General features: G+C 36.5%; 1 protein-coding gene across 3 annotated transcripts in view; it reads left to right on the top strand.

Moving 5' to 3' along the window:
* Positions 1-11,011, top strand: part of BAK1 (BCL2 antagonist/killer 1) — a 25,345-nt gene extending 14,334 nt beyond the window's left edge. For all 3 annotated transcript variants that reach the window (XM_072422516.1, XM_072422526.1, XM_072422534.1), the window contains exons 4-6: positions 1,463-1,606; positions 8,330-8,510; positions 10,576-11,011. In XM_072422516.1, the coding sequence (XP_072278617.1) occupies positions 1,463-1,606; positions 8,330-8,510; positions 10,576-10,683 (433 nt within the window). In that variant the 3' untranslated portion in view covers positions 10,684-11,011. The remainder of the gene's footprint in view (positions 1-1,462; positions 1,607-8,329; positions 8,511-10,575) is intronic.
* Positions 11,012-19,166: the final 8,155 nt, after the last annotated feature.

Raw genomic sequence — 19,166 nt, 5'->3', positions numbered from 1 at the left:
GCTGGAGAGGGAGATTGACGCTGGAGGACGACGCTGGAACACGGACATGACGCTGGATGAGCACAGCGGGACCAGGTAAGTGGGGAGTGAGAAAAGTACGGGGTTATCGATAATTGCAACTTTTTTTAATACGAAAAAGTACAGGCTTAACGGTTGGGAAGTTAATATACAGGTTGACTATCAAAAATTCGGGACCGGAGGTGGGCCAGGTTTTTGAAAATCACAGATTTTTTTTTTATGTATATATACCTACCTCCACACACAGAGCAGCCTTCTTCTCGCAGCGCCATGAACATCTGGCACAGTTCCAGGAAGCAGGCAGCAGGGACGTCTCATTGCATGTATATAGTTTAGCAAGCAAGTGTTTCTGCAGAACAGCGCCAAAACATTAGTGGCCAAACAGTGTACTGCAGTCCCTGCATTGAATATTTGATCTGAAATTCATGGGGGGAAACTGAAGTAAAGGAATTATCAATGGCTGGATTTTCGATTGTCAACCTGTATACAAAAATGACCCAACCTTGGATGTTTTTTTTTTTTATTTTTCTGTTGATTACTGTTTTAAATGTTTGCAGTGATTGCCTGCATTTTCTTTACTACTTGAGTTAATGTTTTCCTGTTTTTTTAATTTAAAGTTAAAAATACCTCAGTTGATATTCCAATTGATTTATATTGAGTATATACAATATATGTAATCTTACGTTGAAATGAAAAACGTTGAACAACTATACTACAACTACTATAAAATAATGCAATCCTAATCCAAACAGCAATATATCTAGAAGCAACAGCAGGCCTGTATGATTTCATGAACACTAAAAGTATCTGATTTAGCTAATCTTTTATTTCCCAGAGAAAGCTATGTGTGTTTTCCTTTGCAGCTTGTGCATGTGTGCACATTTTTTTGTGTCAGGACAAAAGAGTTTTGAAGAAGGTTGAAGACATAAACTGCCTAAAATACCCTTTTCATTGCACATGCAGAGCAGAGGTAAAAGGCTTGATTTATTAAAGCTCTCCTAGGCTGGAGAAGATACACTTGCATCAGTGAAGCTGGGCGATCCAGCAAACCTGGAATTGATCTGGTCCAGGATTCAAAACATTTGCAAGCAAATAGCAAATGACTAAAATCCATTCCAGCTTTGCTAGATCACCTAGCTTCACTAATGAAAGTGTATCCTCTTCAGCCTTGGAGAGCTTTAATACATCAGGCCCAAAGTGTCACTTAATTGGATGGTTTTATCAACAACTGAAGTATTCTTCATTTACTTTTTGACAGTTAAAATTAATCAAAAATACCAATATTTAAATTATTACATATTATTAACAAATAGAAAAATGTAATAAAACAGTCTCAACTGTCAAGTATTATTAATCATTCTTCACTATTGGATTTGAATGGCTTGACTATTTCTGTCCTAGATAGTACAATTTAAAAAGAAAAGTATGTCCTCTCTTTCCACAGCAATCTGGACCAGGTGGGACACCAGCTTGCATTGATTGGAGATGACTTGAATAAGCGCTATGAGGAATTTTTTGATGACATTCTGAGGAACCTGAATCCCAACCTGGATAATGCTTATGACTACTTCAAAAAGATTGCTTCCAGGTACTGTCAACAAAAAAAGTGTTACCTTGCCTTATAATTTTCTGGGCTCCTTTTATGGCTAATTAACAAACAAAGTGTTGTAGTTTGCTCAGATCGTTTTGATTAACATAGCTGGTATAATCAGATGATGGGCAGGGATGTGAATGTAATGCAATTGTTAATGTTGCTCAGAACACATTTCCATTTTATCCTGCATTTATTAACCACAACATTTTCTATTTGTTAGCTCCTCAAGCATAAGAAATCACCTGTGAAACATATATGAAATATTTACTTTGTCTTAGTTCTTATGTATAAGGAACTCAAAATCGTTCTCCATATTAATTATGCTCCAAATTCACACTAATTTTCACTTGAAAGAAGGTGCCATAATCCATTATTTTTAAACTGACCCCCCCCCCAACAAACAGTGATATACACAAAGTAAATTCATATCTGGAAGCAGTTTTAGCTGCTGAAAGATTTATATTTCTTTATGTGCAAACCTGAAATTTACACTGCCCTGATTGACAGTACAGCCACGCTGACTTGACATTTCTCTGCTGTGCTTAAAGTGTATGCCAAGACAGAAAAAAAAAACAGGAATGTTCTGAATTTCTGACAAGATCAACATTTTTATGCACATTACAACAGTTATACCAAAACAAGAAAATATGTTTACCAGACAAAATAGGAAAAAATAGGAGAAGTTCATTGTTAGGGACTAAAACAATGTAAGCAGCACAGGACTCATTGTGACGCCCAGCAAGGAATAGCAACAGACTGATGAAGTCATACCTCTACTCAAGTCTAGTCAAATTCAGGGATTTTGTATGTTGTATGTAAATACACTTCAAATAAATGTATAATTGAGTATTTGGTGTAATAATATCTGCTTCGAATTCTAGTGTAAAACGAAAAGAAAAATTGAAGGTGGTATAATTTCACATTTTAAATATTTTACTTGTTGCTATTGAACCTTGAATGACATAAAAACTGACTAGTGGAGTTAAAATTAAGTGATGCAGTTTGCAGCATGCTCGCATGCAGCATGTATTTTATTGGGAAGCAGCATTTTTTTTATCTTGAATACATTTTTAATGGAGGTGGAATAAAAGGGGCGCCAATAACAAACATGCAGGCTTATACATTGTAACCTTCACCCCAAAGAGGAACGTGCCTTTTTCTCAACAGAGTTGGATGTAAAGTTAAATCACAGCAGTAATAGGAGTTGTGTTTTCTCCTAAACTGGGTGAGCTCCTAGTAATGTGTATATGATGAGAACATTTGTGGAAGAATAAGTTCTTCTGATTCCCCTTCTTCTCAGTAGGGGTAAATGTCTAAGCCTTTAGTTATCCTCGCAGCCTCAATAGTGTACCCTATCTACACGTGAAATAAACTATTGTACGCAATAGTACATTTTTCTTTGTTGTTTTTTTTTGTTTGTTTGTTTTTTTTACAATAAAACCTATTTTATTTTATTGTAACACAAATGTATATCCCCATAATATGAATATAACATATCCAGAATATAACTGGATATTAACGCTTTAAAGTAAAAATAACAGTGACTGTTGATTCAGGGAACATCCAAAGCAAATTGTAGCAGGGTTTTTTTTTGCCTTCCTCTCAATCAACTATGTCCTATAGGGTTTTATATCTGGGATATGTTTATTTCCCTAGTGGTTGAACTTAATGGACTTATGTCTTTTTTCAACCTAACCTACTATGTAATTGTTCTTATTGCGTTTATATGCATTTTTATGCACTTTGTGCATTTTAAACTAATTCGAGATCAAATGCTAATAAAGAGATGCTACTTTTTCTGTAAAACATGGTTTCCATTCTATAGATTTTCTGCACATGACAAGGAGAATGTTGGGTAACCAGAACTGCTATACATAACAACCCTACACTGCAGGTGCTGTTAAAGTGTGACCAATGCAGGTTTTCTCAAAATATATGTAAACCCTAACAATGAACTTGTATGTATTGTATGTTTACTAAATATTTAAAATACCTGTTGATCCCTAAAAAATCTAGTTCTGTCCTATGCACACTTCCTGTATCATCAAGAAGACACCCTACACAATAATAGTATTATTATTAACAATATTAATAAAAGAAGGAGGTGTTCTTTAACCTAAACAGACTTCATTTCCTGTGGTAGCACTGCTTCTCCACAAGTTTTTTTTTTTTAACAAGGTGGGGAGGGTGGGGATTAAAAAATTGGCTGGAGCAACATGTGACAAATTTAGTATCCTAAGATTCATCCCAAAGCTGTCCCATTACCCCTTTAATTATGTCGGCTTTTTACCACCCTCTATACCCTATTGTCTCTTTCTAATTCCTACCCTTTAGTGTTTCCCATTTTTCCATCACCCTTTTATGTGCCAACTGTCCAGTGCCCCTGTATTGTGACCCATCTTTTGGGCATCCCATGTATTGTAAAGAATGTAATCACTTTTAGTATTGTAATAAATGTAAGTGTAATATTTTACAGATTTATATGGAAAAAATTATTTTATCTATTTATACAACCAAACTTACCTACTCTGGTACTCCATGGCTCTCCTGTGGGCAGCAAATTGTTACTGATCTGAGCTTCAGCTTTCTGAACATGATGAAAGATGGCCCTGGCTCCTTGTAGAATGAAAAAGCAAGCTTTAGGCTGGGTCTACACTGGCTGTTTGAAAAAAGCATGTAAATGCTCCTACCGCGTTTATATGCGTGTTTATGCATTTTTACAAATGTCTTGAAGCTTGAACACTAAAAAAAACTCATAAACGCCTATGATGCATTGTACCGCGATTTTAAGGCTTCTAAAAGTCTCCATGAAATTTAATGGGAGCTTTCACTGACGTTTTCAAACATTAATAAATGCAGGAAAACGTCCCCAATTGTAATCAATAGGTGTGTTTACCCGCGTTTCCTGCGTTTTTCTGCATTTTTAATTTTTTAAAGGCTGGGTCTACACAGACTGTTTTAAAAAGGCATGTTCCTACCGTGTTTATTTGCGTTTTATGTACTTTTACTAGCGTATTAAAGCTTGCCTTTAAACTGCTGTAAAATGTATATACCGTGTTTTCACTGATTTTTACTACATTTACGTTTCAAGCACTTAAACGTGGCAAAACACGCCCATTGAAATCAATGTATGCGTTTACCTGTGTTAACCCTGCATTTTAATTTTTACAAGCCTACATTTTTACATGGCGTTTTAAAGCTTGCCTTTAAAACACAAAAAAACATCTTATAAATGCCTATGACGCGTTTGACCTTAATTTGCTGAGATTTACGTAAGCGTTTATTTGAGTTTTAATTTTAACTCCAGGGAATGAGTACAGGGGTACAAAAAAGCCCTTACTCCTCTGATAGGGTACAAAAAATAAGTAAAAAGGGAGACGAGACTTTTTTTTAGATGTGTGTGTTTACCTTTTTTTTTTTTACAGGTTATCCCAAAGCTGCATTTATGGCATAAGCACAGCCGTGCGACTCCTGACAGTGTGGGATTCCCAGGCTTTAGCAGGCAAATAAGGACAAGTCTCCTCATTCACCTCTAGTGCTGAATGGCTGAGAAAAGGTGACGCTTGGGCCCTGTTCTGCACCCACATGAGTACAGAGCACGTGCCACAGGTGCAAGAGCACGAGTGGACAGGTGCAGCGAACTTCCTTGACCTCTCCTTTGAGAGGTTGTGTGAGGACAATGCACCTGTCAATCCTGGAGGAGTTCTAGCACAGGTGCTCTACCTACGTGGGTACAGAGCAACATGCTACAACTCCTCTAGGGCCCTGGGTGCAAAGGAGAGGTCCTGTGAGGACAATGCACCCGCCGACCAGCCCCTTAAGCTCCTTCTCTAGGGCTGTGGGTGCAGTGAACTCGCCTCCCTAATTGGCTTGGAAAATGGAAACCCTGATGACGGCTCAAGCATCAGCATCAAGGTTTCCTTTTTTATAATTTTTTTTTATTCAGATGAATGGGGAGACTTTTCCTAATTTTGCCCCTCTAGTGTCTGGGGATCCCACACATGGCTGTGCTAACGTCATGAATGCAACCGTGGGAATCACGCTTTCATTGTGGAATAACCTGTAAAAAACAAAAAAAGTTTTAACACCGTTAACACAAAGCACACACATTCAATAAAATATTTTACATTAAAGCCTGTCTTATTTTTTACACATATTTTTAACCCTTTCAAGGAATGAGTGAGGGGTTTTATGTAGGCTTATCTTATGTAAAATCAAAGTAAAATGCGTCATATGCATTTATAAGAGTTTTTTTATTGTTTTAAAGACAAGGTTTAAAAAGCTTGTAAAAGTACATAAAAACGCCTATAAACGTGGTAGTAACCTTTACATGTTTTTTTTAAAACCCTCCGTGTAGACCCAGCCTAAGGGAGAGATGGCCTTTCAGCTCTTCTTGCAGAGGATTGGGAGTGGAAATGATACAAAGTATAGATTTTCACATTCTCTGCAAGCTGAGCTGACAGGCTTCCACCTTTCACTAAAGGGTCTCTCTTGCTTGTACACAAAGTCCAGTCTAAGCTGTTGTCTGATGGCAGCCAACCAGCTGGTGAAAAGTGCCAGGCTGAAGAGAAAAAACTGTGTGGGAAAAAAAAGGCATGGTATTTACATTAGGTTATCAGTAACTAACTTTAACTGTGGCCCATAAACAATCGAAGATCCGGTACATTTCTTGTTCATTTGTATATTATGTTTTATGTGGTATAAGGTACTTTGTTGCATAACATTTTTTATTCTCTCTCTCCTGCTATCCAGCCCACTTCATGGGCTAGAACTTTTTCTGCACTCTCAGGTAATTTGCATTCAATACACTTTTGCTATCTAAATGCTTTGCTATCACTTTAAAATCTGTAATTTCATTTTGCTTATTTGCAGTATCTATTATGTTCTTTCAGCATCTTAAATACAGACATGATTGTTGTATATTGCATCTAGCATTATTATCTGTTAACAGATTGAAAAACAAATTATTCCAACATTCTTTAGTAACACGTCTTTCCTGATTTTTAAATACTGATTTGTGATTCCCAGCTTCAAATGTTAGGTACAATGTAAGCTAGAACCCCTGAAAGGTAGGATTACACACATAGGCCCTGATTTTTTTTAAAGCTCTCCAAGGCCGGAGAGAATACACTAGTGAAGCTGGGTCATCCAACAAACCTGGGATAGATCTGGTCCAGGATTCAAAGCATTTGCTAACAAATAGCAAATGACTATGAAGAAATCCATTACAGGTTTGCTGGATCACCCAGCTTCACTGACAAAAGTGTATTCTCTCCAGCTTTGGAGAGCTTTAATAAATCAGGCCTATGTATTCAGTAGGGGGTATTATTGAGCGCCAAATCAGGATTAAAAAGGAAAATGCTGGTGCAGCATTTCACTGATTTTCATGCTGTGCAGAGAGCCAGATAAATGGTGACTGGATTGGAGCTGATTTATTTAAAAGCCAGAGAGACCTTTCCTTGTAACTGTTTGAAAAGAAGACACACTGGAATGGGAAACTACAAGTGGATAGTGTGGATTCAAAAATTAAAATAGCAATTAGGAAATGTGTAAGTATTAAGCAGTGGATATGTAAATGCTTTTGCTATAGCATATATTTCACACTGTGAGCTAAAATTTAAGTTTTCAAATACAAATGAGTGCATAATGAGTACAAATGAGTGCATATGCAACGTCCATTTTTACTTGAAGTAGGGGTGATTGAGCTGAAGAAATTTAAATTTCACACATTTATTAATCATTTCACAAAAAGCACATATACTCTAAATCAGTGTTTCTCATTCAGATTGCTAGGGGTTCCTTGATCAACGTCATTTTCCCCACTCACCAAAACACTATTGTACTGTGAGCGGTGGATATAGTAATTGTAGCAGGGGTTTCCTGATACCGGAAAGTTTTTTCAAGGATTGCTTCATGTTAAAAAAATGTTGAGAAAGGCTGCTATAAACCCATCTGATTTCTTCAGTGCTTGAGGGTGAAGGATGTGGACAGAGCAAGCAGCTTTTTTTGACTATCACTTTCAATAACTGTGAGGGAGGTGTCCTTCAATAACAGCTGGATTCTTAGGGTATGTACTGTATGCTTAGAGGAATCAATACCATATTTTAGATAATGTTAGCTGTTGATACAACAAAATGAAAAAAGGAAGAAGAAAGTTTTTTTTATATACAGTACATTGTACATTTGCCAATGTGTAGGTGTTGAAGGCAGCAAAGAAATCTTTGTTCATCTTTCTCCTCCTCTTCTCTCCCATTTTAATGTTTGCTGATATTGTAAATTTAATGCATATATTTCATTATTGATACAAATGTACATTTATACTGTCAGTATACATACACTGGTACATTTTCATGGTATAAAAAGGCTTTTACATCTAAAAATATTTAGATTATTTTCTCCTTCATGGGTTGTGTGGAAGCCTAGGAAGTCATTTAATTTAGAAAGCTTTTAGAATAAGCTTTTTAATGTCTCAAGATACCCAGTTTACTTTAGGACCTTTACTTTATAGAAAAGTCTGCTGTACTCATGCAGAGATATTTTATATGAGAGTTTGGATGCATGTGGATCACATATAAATAACCTTTGTTTTTTTTATTTAGATATATATTATTGCTGAAATGTAACATTTTTTTTAGTTTAGTTGCATTCTTGCTTCTTTGTTTTCTTTGCATTTAAATTTGATGTATAACTGTGTTTTTTTTTCTGATCTTTTTGCAGTGTTTTTGAGACTGGAGTAAACTGGGGACGTGTTTTAGCCCTCCTTGGCTTTGGATATCGATTAGCTGTCTTTGTTTGGAAAAATGGACGGCGTAGGTTTCTTAGAACGATTGCTCAATGTCTTGCTAGATACCTCGTGGAAAGTAGAATTGCACGGTGGATTGTAAGACAAGGCGGATGGGTAAGTAAAATTCCTCCAAGAATGGGAGGTTAAAAACCAAAAAAAAAAAAGTTTTGTATTTGTGCTAAAGTGTGCATTTAGTTTTGTTCTTTGTGCAGTTCCTCATATGTATCAGAGTGCTACACAGATACATTTGCATCAGCATATATAAATTACATGAGACATTTTGTGTCTGTATATTATAGGAAGAAATGGCAAAGGAAAATGAATATAGTTTACGTTACATAGCTATATAGATATAGATATAAATAGATGGCAATTATTACCATTTTCATGATATTTTAAACAGGAAGATATTAGATTTTTATCTAGGACGATATCTACAGATTAGCATAAATTTCTTAAATAAAACACATGCAAAAGTTGCCTTTTTAATCAATAACTTAACAAAAATAATAATAGATATATTAATATACTGTGGAAAAAGTAAGTACACCCTACAAGATGTTATCTCCCCCTTATCCGAAACTTTTTACAGACATTTTGCATAACTTCCCACTAGCCTCTGACATTTTTGACCACTTACCTATACAAAAATATTTTATACTTGAATATGTTTGTACATCTTCTTTCAAGAACTGTGTGTTTCAATCTGCTAGAAATTCTCATTTCGTTTCATATCATGATTTTAATTAGACAGATCCATAATACTAAATGTCCACTTTTTAAGCCATTCCTTCCACTGTAACTTGGACTTTCTGCCAAATGGCCACACCACCTTTTTTCATTAAACACATTGTGATTTACTGTGAAATTCATTGTTGTGTCATTACCTACAAACTTGCCAGACCCTTAAGCAGCAAAACATCCCCAACCCATTACATTAACAACACCACCCTTCAGAGTTGGTTGGGGTTCTTTTCTTGAAATGCTTTCTATTGTTTTCTTTAAATACATCCAGAGAAATAAGTATTGAACATGTTTTTCTCAGTAAATATATTTCTTAACTAAACCTAAAATTTACACCAGATGTCAGAAACAACCCAAGTAATCCAGACATACAGAGCAAAACAATTATGTTTATTAATGAAGTTATGTGTAATAAAGTGCTATTTGCTGGACCAGCCAGTCCTGGACAAACTAATAGTAGAATCGCTACTGATTTATGTAATTAGTTCAAGTATATTACCTTTATCTCTAGTAAATGTTTAAATAAAGACTTTGAACACACGAACATAAGATACACAAAAAAAATCTTAAATTCCAGGAGGTGTACCATATATTTTCTTTTAACTGAACATTATTACATTGATGAGTTACATATAAAAACATAGAACAATTAAAGGTAACTTTAATTAGTACCTCCTGTCTAGTAATATGCTAGTTTTATATTCCAAGATTACCATGTTATTATTAGAAACAGTTCCTTGTCTGTACAAAGACTAGCATTAAAATAAAATGGCAAATGCTGGATATGTTGATAAATTCATTTGCATTCTTTTTTATGTACCTGATCATTTTACATAATTGGTTGAACAAAGTTGAGCTAACTGAACTGCTTCAAAAATAATGTACTAAACTGGGTTTGTATCATATAGCTTTGTTCCTATGCTGAGGTATGTGCTATTCATATTGCTAGTTAATTGAATATAGTTAATTATTATAGCGAGTTAATTGTTGTGGCAACCTCTGTCCCACAGCAATTTGGGAAGTCTTAACTATTTGTAAATATAGACAAATACATTTTAATTTGGGTACTTTCATCTGGATTGGATGAAAATCCAATTTGTTTATTAACGTAAATGATAGCTAGCTGAGGGGGATAGGGCAACACTGAAAAAGCAGGTCAGTAATCCTCTCCCAATTTTTCCCTGAGATAAGACAACATGACTGGATTTATTTGCGGTGCATTGCTAGTACCCCCTCTTTTGACATCAACACAAACACCCACCTATTCCTGAGCATTCTTGTTTACCAAGTGATCTGCTCAAGAATATGCTGTAATCAGATCATGTTCCTTTTATGTAATTAAATAAAAAATATATCCCTTTTGTTATCAAATTATATAGTATAATATATACTTTACCTCATATCTGATCAAAATTTATTTTTCTATCCTTATCAGGCTGCTGTACTTAAACTGACAAATAAAAGTATCCAACACGTGCTGATGGCTTTGGGTGTTGTCCTTATCCTTCAGTTTTTGGTAAAACGTGTAAGCTCAGGATCCTGAAATCAGAGTAAATTTCCATCGATGAAGAGTGACCTGTGAATGAATTCTGCACTTGCCGGCTGGTTTTGAAAAATCCTGTTTCAATTTTTCACTAAAAGGTTTTTTTTATGATCTATTATATAATCAGAAAAGACCTTCTATTTTATACCTGGGGGTATTTTATGTTGGATGTCAAACCTTTTGCCTATTGGGGGCACCCTTACATTTACATTACTGATGTCTGTTTCCGTTCAGCCTCAGGGAATAAAGTTTTATGGGATATACTGGATCTCTGGAAAGGAGATCTATTTAGTGCAATTATTATTAATAAATGACCCTTTTTACACAAGTGTTTTTCTTTTTATCATCATGTTTATCTCCTATACAGTACCAGTACAGGTAAAGTTGACCATATTTATTACTTTGGTGTTCTAAATTTGGTTTCCTTTATCTTTCACAGTGCAACCCTGCCAAACTTTTTGATCTTGCAAGGAAACTGAAGCAATTTTTTAATGTTGCCATACATGCAAAGTAGAGTCAGGTCTGACTAATGTTGGCATCATGTCTATTTGTTCTTTTAAGAATATTAAACATGAATTTTTTCAAAACATATATAGGTTGGTTAATGTCAGTCAAGTACTTTTGAATGTTGAATTACATTGGCAATTTTACCATTTAAACGTTTTTAAAATGAAGAAACAAAAAGCACAGCCTTTGGATAATGAGTTTTCTTTTACTCCCAAGTATAAAACAGTAGAAAAATATTCCTCTTGAATTCAGAAAAGCTGGGGACTGTACCTGCTGATCCTTCTCTGTATGAAAGAAAACCAGACACCAACAACCAGGGGTTGCAAACCTGTGCCCTCTTCTTTCAAGGTAATGGAGAAAAGTTATGTTGTCAATGTACATGGCAAACATGTACAAGATAGTACTTTGGGTTAAATGCAATTATTGATAAATGCATTAAAGCAGTGGTGTCTACCACTTGGTTGGTGCTCAATCTTGTTTTATATATGGAGAATAGCGAGGATTCACAACAGGTTTCGGAATTTTAAAGTCTGACTAACCCCCATGATGGTGATCTCGAGTGGCTCAGGGTGAATTTTATATACCAAAGTGGTAATAGCTTAAAATCAATCCTACCTGCTCCCCCCCTATCCTGCGGCTTCGTCGGCTTGAACGATGTGATGCGTGAAGAGTCCGTACACTGGGAAGGCGTGACTTGGCGGGTAATTAAAAAAGCAGATTACATTGTAATCTGCTTTTAAAACATTGATCAAAGTGAAAAACTAAATCCAAATATTAAATAGTTAAAGTTTATCCATTTACAAATGTAAAAAATAATTACATTTATTATTTTTTATAATTATTTATTATATGTTAATTTATGATTTGTGTTTCAAACTTATCATACCCCGGAGTTATTCCTAGGAATTACAGGAATATTAAACAACAAATTTCTACCCAAAACACAAAATTTAAAAGGCTGAATTTAAAAAGCAGTCAGTAAATGCAAACCTTGTATTTAAGCAAAGTAGTGAAAAGAATTTCCACGTATTGGGGCAAATTATATAATATAATTAGTATATAAGTCTAATGTCGCCCAAAAATGTATTTTATTTATGGGCTCTCAGATCATTGTTAAATATAGTATATAGTGTAAATAGTAACACAATTTTCCTGCAGTTCAAATCTGTGGAGTATTGAGTCTGTGGAGCAGAACACAAAGCAAGTTAACTGTTCCCTCTAACCCCGACTGACCCTAGTCCTTCAGCTACAATATCTCAGCTAACTGGCTTCTTGCCTGGCTCTCTAACCAATACTTTGCCACACTCTTGTATCCATTTCTGACTCTTCCAAAGAATGTATATCCATTTCTGACTCTTCCAAGGAATCTCAATAGAAAGGAGAGTAAATATAGTGATGTTGCACAGTAGAGTACTATTTTTTTTATCTTGGAGGGTTTGTGGTTTTAGAGCTTCACTTTCTCCTATGGCCATTCCAGCCATTTTCCTGAAGCTATCTGTTAATGCAAATATAGTTTTTAAACCTTCAAGCCAGGTTACCTCTTATTCCTAAATAGGCTTTGGCTTCTACTTCAGTTGTATTCATCATTGTCCCTATGTCATGGGAATCAGTGACCTAGGCCTTTTCTTCGACAAATTCCTTAATACAGGATTTTGCACCCCAACTCTGAAATCTGTACCCCCAACCTCTTGTATGGTGTCCTTTTGGCTATTGGCCTAAAATGTAACAAAACTGCCTGTGTAAGGCCTCAGTCCCAACCCCTAGCTAAAACAATGAAAAACTGATAAATAGAGCCTTACCTGGTCCGCCGGCATCCTTCTTCGTGATCCCCGTCCTCTCGGATCCTCCGCATCTGATGAGTCACCCGAGAGTTCCCGGTGACGTCGGTGCGTCCGGCCAATGCGTTGGGGGAGTGGCGGGTCCACTGTTGTACTGTTGCTGTGATGAAGCGTGATCTGTTATCGCTTAGGAGTCATAAGCAACAATTTGTTTCTGGGGCATTTGAAGTGTTGCAGCTTGATCTGCACGTTTGCAAGGATAGAAAAGCAAGAGTCTTAAATAGGTGTCCACTGCAGTGCAACAATACCTCAGTCAATTGTTTCTCCAGGACAGGGAGCCAATGCAGTCAATATGCCAAATCTCTGCAAGCCTCTCACCCCTGTTGATTGTCCCAGTGGAATACTTTTGCGATTCTTTTTACAATTGTCACACTTCACACACTGCACTGTTTCCTATTACAGTTTTTATCATGTCCATTGTTATGGGCAAGCCTCTTCACTGCACTCATGTGACACATGTGCATCAACATACCCCCATTTATGGTGCAGGAGTGGGCTTCTTTCCCAAAGTAGTCCCTTTTATTTTCCTCCCCACACCACCTTTCCATAGATCATCCTGTCATTAGACTTCTACGTAGCAATCCAAGTTTTCATTCTTTTTAAATGCACCCAGCTGTCAATGTGGATAATGACATGGGAAAATGCACGTGTAGGGCCATTACTACAGCTTTTAACTCTGCATACTGACTAAATCCTCTAAATCTGGTCTCCTGCAGGATTGTGTCAGCTCTTTGATTGTAAGATGTAGTTGTCCACTGATGCTAAATGAGATGACTATAACTGAACTATGGGGATTGACTATGAGGATTTCTTCGTCAAGCTTAGTGCTGGTTAAGTTGACTAGCCCTGCAAGCTGCTTTGAAATGTCTTTGATATCCCTAGATGCAATGCCCCCTCCCTCTTAAAGGTTCCACTTCCATTTTATCAGTGTCTGGTTCTAAGCTTCTGTTACCCTAGTGGTTAGTCTATTATCCCTAACCCATCCTGCTATTGGCATTGTAGTATGGATGATGACTGGATTCTTTACTGTAATAGTCTCTACATGCTAAGATGCCGTGGAGGACCCAAAGAGGAACTTCTCAAGAGGTGTGTATCTTTTCTGAGCCCTCGTCAGCTGCTTGGACCAAATACCAATGAGAATTGCCCTCTGTCCTTACGTTTCATTTGGCTGCCACAGGCTCCAGGATCAAGTATCGTCCTGCTCCACTTAATGCAGCTGGAATGGTACTGTCACGGATAACAGGGAGGGGAGAGAAACAAAAAGGTAAATACAAGGGACTAGGCCTCCAATGGCTAGGGAAAAGGGAATGGTCACCCCTTACAGACACCCTAACCTAGCCCTAACTCCTGACAGTATGAATATCCCCTGATGGTGGGAATACTCATACACAGCAACCTAGGCCCTAGTAGCCCTGCATACCCCTAGGAGTAGTGACTGGGCTTGAGACTACTGGTTCCTTCCCTGATGAAAGAACCATTGCCTCCCTGAGGCCTAGTAACAACCAAAGAACAACAAAACACCAAAAGTAGTTCAACTTATCTTAACAGCAAATAGAGAAGCAGGAACTCTGGAGGGGGCAACACACCAGCTCTTCACATCCCAGAAGTGAATATCAACCGCATAGCATGAAGTGTGAGGCCAGACTAAATGGAGTAATGACCATTAGCTGCAGCTGTTACAGGGGGTGTGGTCATTACAATCAACAACACAGAAACAAGTACAAATAAAGAGACTGTCAGATAACCTCACGTGCAGCTTGTCTCACAGATCTTCTAACTTCAGTCACGAAAGGGACCGTGACAGGTACCCCTGGTCTCACGGGTCCCAGTTCTTGGTGCTGTAAAATGGCTTCTTCTAGCAGCAAGGAATGCAGTCTGCTGTCCTGAACCCCATGAGACTTGTTATATTGTATATGAGCCTTAAGATCATGCCAAGATGAATGATCTCTAGAATCACACAACTTCAATGCATTTCATTGCCTCCTTTTCCATAGTAGGGGGTGACAGTCTCTGAATAGTTTGCAAAACTGTCTCAGGGATTTTCTTTTGCGGTCCAGTGTACTGGCAGCCATCCCACACACTGGTCCTGAGACTCCAGGTCTATTGGGATGGTAAAGAAAGAATTATCCAGATCTATCACAGCATGAATTTTTCCTACCTCCTTTGCAATTCTTTCTTCAGATTTCTAAAAATCTTGTTCAATTTTGGCTTCAGTTGGGCTTTAAAACACAATATATTTAGTTTCATAAGCCTTCTTTTTATCACAACACAACAAAATGCCTTATTGTCTAGGACATTTTCAGTACTTCCTTTGACTTTAGATAGCATGTCTAGACATGGACTGAGCTGATTACTTAACAATAACTAATAAATGAGAACTATATAGTGATTATACATGCAAATATCCCCTTCCCTAAAAATCCCTGGGTCCCAAGAAATAACAGATTGTCAGGATGACATTTACTTTTACAAAATGAGTGTCAAACTGTCATGTAAGGAACAACAATGTATTTTGCTACTACTCGTCCCAGACCTTAAAGGTTGTTTTTACATTACGCTAACAATTAGAAACAGAATATTTTTTCACTGTGTATAATGATTTTCCCCACCGGGGATAGAGCCGGAAAAGAGAGCACCTTAAAAGCCATCATTGTAAAAAAAGACAGTAGTACAGTAAAGCATAGACATAGTATGTGTTATAGTAATGTAAAACACAATCCACTAACACAGTGACCAAAAAAAAACTATTGCAGCCATCTTTAACAGAAGGAGCCACACTCTTCCTATGTCAAATTGCTAGACTAAACTACAAGTTTCACAGCCAGTCCTACACTGTGGAGAACATAGCCCGGTGATAGAAAAGAAGTAAAGGTCTCTGGCCCAGCTGCTTTCCAGCACAGTGCCTAAAGCGCCTCTTTTACCTCTGCCTTTCCTTGACACTGCACAAACACCACACTTCCACTGTCTAGTGCAGTGTTTCTCGACTAGGGTTCTTCTCGGGGGGTTCCTTGAGCAATTTGTCAGCTATCAGTTTAATTATTGGCAATGATATTTTTGACTTTCTGTGAGGGTGAAAATGCTCCCACTGGCCAGTAATGTATGAGGCATTCTTCCTAATATCCACAACACTAATGTATTGTGAGTTGTGGGTATAGCAATTAAAGTAGGTGTTCCGTGAAGATTTGAAAGTTGTTTCAAGGTGTTCCCCTGAGTTAAAAAGGTAGAGAATCACAGGTCTAGTGTATAGCTGCTCTGTTCCAAAACAGACATTTTTTAGATCTATTGCAGAATATACTAAAATAACATATTTCAGGTTACAGAGCTGGCTCTGAACCACAACATTATGAAATTACAACACTATGCTCCACACCAGCCAGTGTAGATTTATATCATATAAAATTTATATGACGGTATAAATCAGACTAAAGGCAGGAGCCATATAATTTGTTCTGCTGTTCCAGGAAACAGAATCTGTTTATGACCAATACAAATCTGACAGTACATGTATAAAAAGGATATAGAGAACTCTCATCAAAAAAATGCAGAGATATACAGGTATAGGTGTTTCCGTGAAAAACAGCAAGACAAATAATTCATTAGTTTTGAAGTTCTAAAGCACTCTTGTAATACAAGGGTCCTATATTTCCTAGACAGTGGTAGCTATATTAGAATTGTGAGGCCTTTAAAAACATAACATGCCTTTATTTCCTCTGTTCGCTTCAAGATCAAAGTTCTTACAATATTCAATGGCTTCTGCTAGTGGATGAGTCATTGTAGTCAGTCATAATGTAATAAAGCTTTCTTTTCACTGAATAGCTAGGTTAATCACCACAGTAATGTGTAAAAATGCTCTAAGAATGCACTGATATTTGGCAGTGCTCCTGGAAATTATTTGGAGATAATGGACATCCCATCATTAAATTGTAACAATAAGATAAAATACAACTACATAATTATGTGAAGCTAAACTAAAGTTATTAATATTTTTTATATTTAAAGATCTATCATCTTCTGCAGTGCTGTGAGAAGTACTATACAGATAGTTGTTGGTAACAGTACATACCTATACAGTGGAAGTGACCAGTGATTAAGGTAAATAAACACAAACATAAAGTATAAAAAAACAATGATACTGTTAGCAGGTAGAATCATTACAGCAAAGATAAGAACAAGAGGAGGAGGGCCCTATCCTTGGGAGACTAAAGTCTATTGGGGTGGAGGAAGACATAGATTTATATGCAATCCTGTTCTCTGTTGTTTAGCATGTATATACCGATAAGCCATTAATAAATTATAAATTATATTTATATTATTTTTTGTGTTTGCTCTTACTTTTACTTACTTTGAATTTTAGTTTTCAGCACTATAATGTGACCTGAAGTCTGACAGTTACTGATTGTTAACTAGCTGGCTTTTACATGCTCTCTTCTTTTAACATATCAAACAAGACAAGCCTACAGTTGTTTATCTTCATCCTAACCTGTTGATGAGCCTGAATTGTTGTAAGAGTTTCGCACCAAAAGCACATCTACAAAAAGGTATTTCAGGCTCCAGTTCAATGTCAGGGCAATCTGCCCACTTTTATTCCCAAAAACATCAAAACGACACGCAAACTTCAGGGTTGTTTTCCCTTGCATGGGATCAGTGTCATCTCAGCGTGACAGAAAAACATAAATTAGCCTTCTGGCTTTATCCCTCTGATGTCCCACAGACCTAAACACTAAGAGACCTCCTGGGCTCTCACAGCATACAGAATTCTTCACAGCAACATGCTTTTTTATTTTTTATTATTCTTTTTTTTTATTATTAATCTTTTTATTATTATTGGCAGGTGCTCCACATCCATCCTCAATTTCTGCATATATCCATATATATATAGCATATATCCTAAATAAAATGCAGCAAATTTGCAGCAACAGAATTACACATGGCCCTACCCAGGCCCTTTAATTCCCTTTCTAGCTGACAATGCCAAACAGCTTACAAATTTGGCATCATATATTTCATTGCACTACAGTGTGCACAGGAATTTTACAAAAATGCACTATTATGTGCACTGGATGTGACCAAGCTTATATTTACATGTATGGTCAGAGGATATCAAAATACTAGAATCAGCAAGAGTTTTGGTTTAGGTCACCCATCCACAGCAATATAGAACTAGGTACTTATCTTCCTTTTACTTCTCTACCACAGTGTTCATCAATGACTGAGGAAACATGCCGGAACTCAACTCATACAGGGATAAAAACTACCCGTGTGCCCAGTTGCATTGTTTTAAGTTAAGCATTTAACATTTATTATTTTAGCACCTAATATACAGTAATCAAAGCTATTGGTCTGATTTAGCAAAGATGGCGGGCAAGCAGGACCTTGAAAGGTAGACCAGTGCTTCAACAAAGAAATCTGGGGGCCTTATTTGCTGCATACAAACAGGACACAGTCTTTTCTACTCAGACTATGGCTGCATTGAATAAGGCTTTGTGGTGACACATAGAATGTTTTTCCTAGAACAATGTATGAAAAAAGAACTAAATTGATTTATAAGAGATACATATGGTCTTTTTTATCTGGAAAAAGAAACAGTTCCTCTTGCTCTCTTTTCTAACTTCTTGTAACAAGTAGCAGCTGGTATTTTTAGAGTCAATCCAAATAAGTAGTGTATATTCATTTTTTTCTTAATTTAAAGGGTGTTGGGACACTTTGCATCATGACACTTTAGAGTTTTTTAGATAATAAAGATAAGTGAATGGATGGAGGCATCTTTGGATAAAGAAACTTGTAGTTGTGTCACTAAATTTTTTCAGGTGTGGAAATCTTACATTGCCACTCTCCCGTTGAATATTAAAGAAAATTATCTCCACCTTCAAACAAACTACATAGTATGCGTATTGATTGCTTAATAATGATCCCCTAGTATTATCTTAAACAAGACTTTGTGATTGGTAACCTTGTATGTGAATTCTTTTTTCTTTCTTCTCTAAAATGTGACAATATCATATAGATGACTTCACCTATAAATAATTTTTCTTTTTTTTTCTTCTTTTGTTTTGTAATTTGTTTACCCCCACACCTATGTTACAATAATTGATATGTATGTGCTTTATTTTCTGTATGTTGTATACTTTTTTCCCCCCC

Source organism: Pyxicephalus adspersus, chromosome 1 (assembly GCF_032062135.1).
Source record: "Pyxicephalus adspersus chromosome 1, UCB_Pads_2.0, whole genome shotgun sequence".
In the NCBI taxonomy this organism is placed as follows: domain Eukaryota; kingdom Metazoa; phylum Chordata; class Amphibia; order Anura; family Pyxicephalidae; genus Pyxicephalus; species Pyxicephalus adspersus.
Note: the sequence above shows the minus strand (reverse complement) of the source record. Positions and strands in the feature narration are given on the sequence as shown.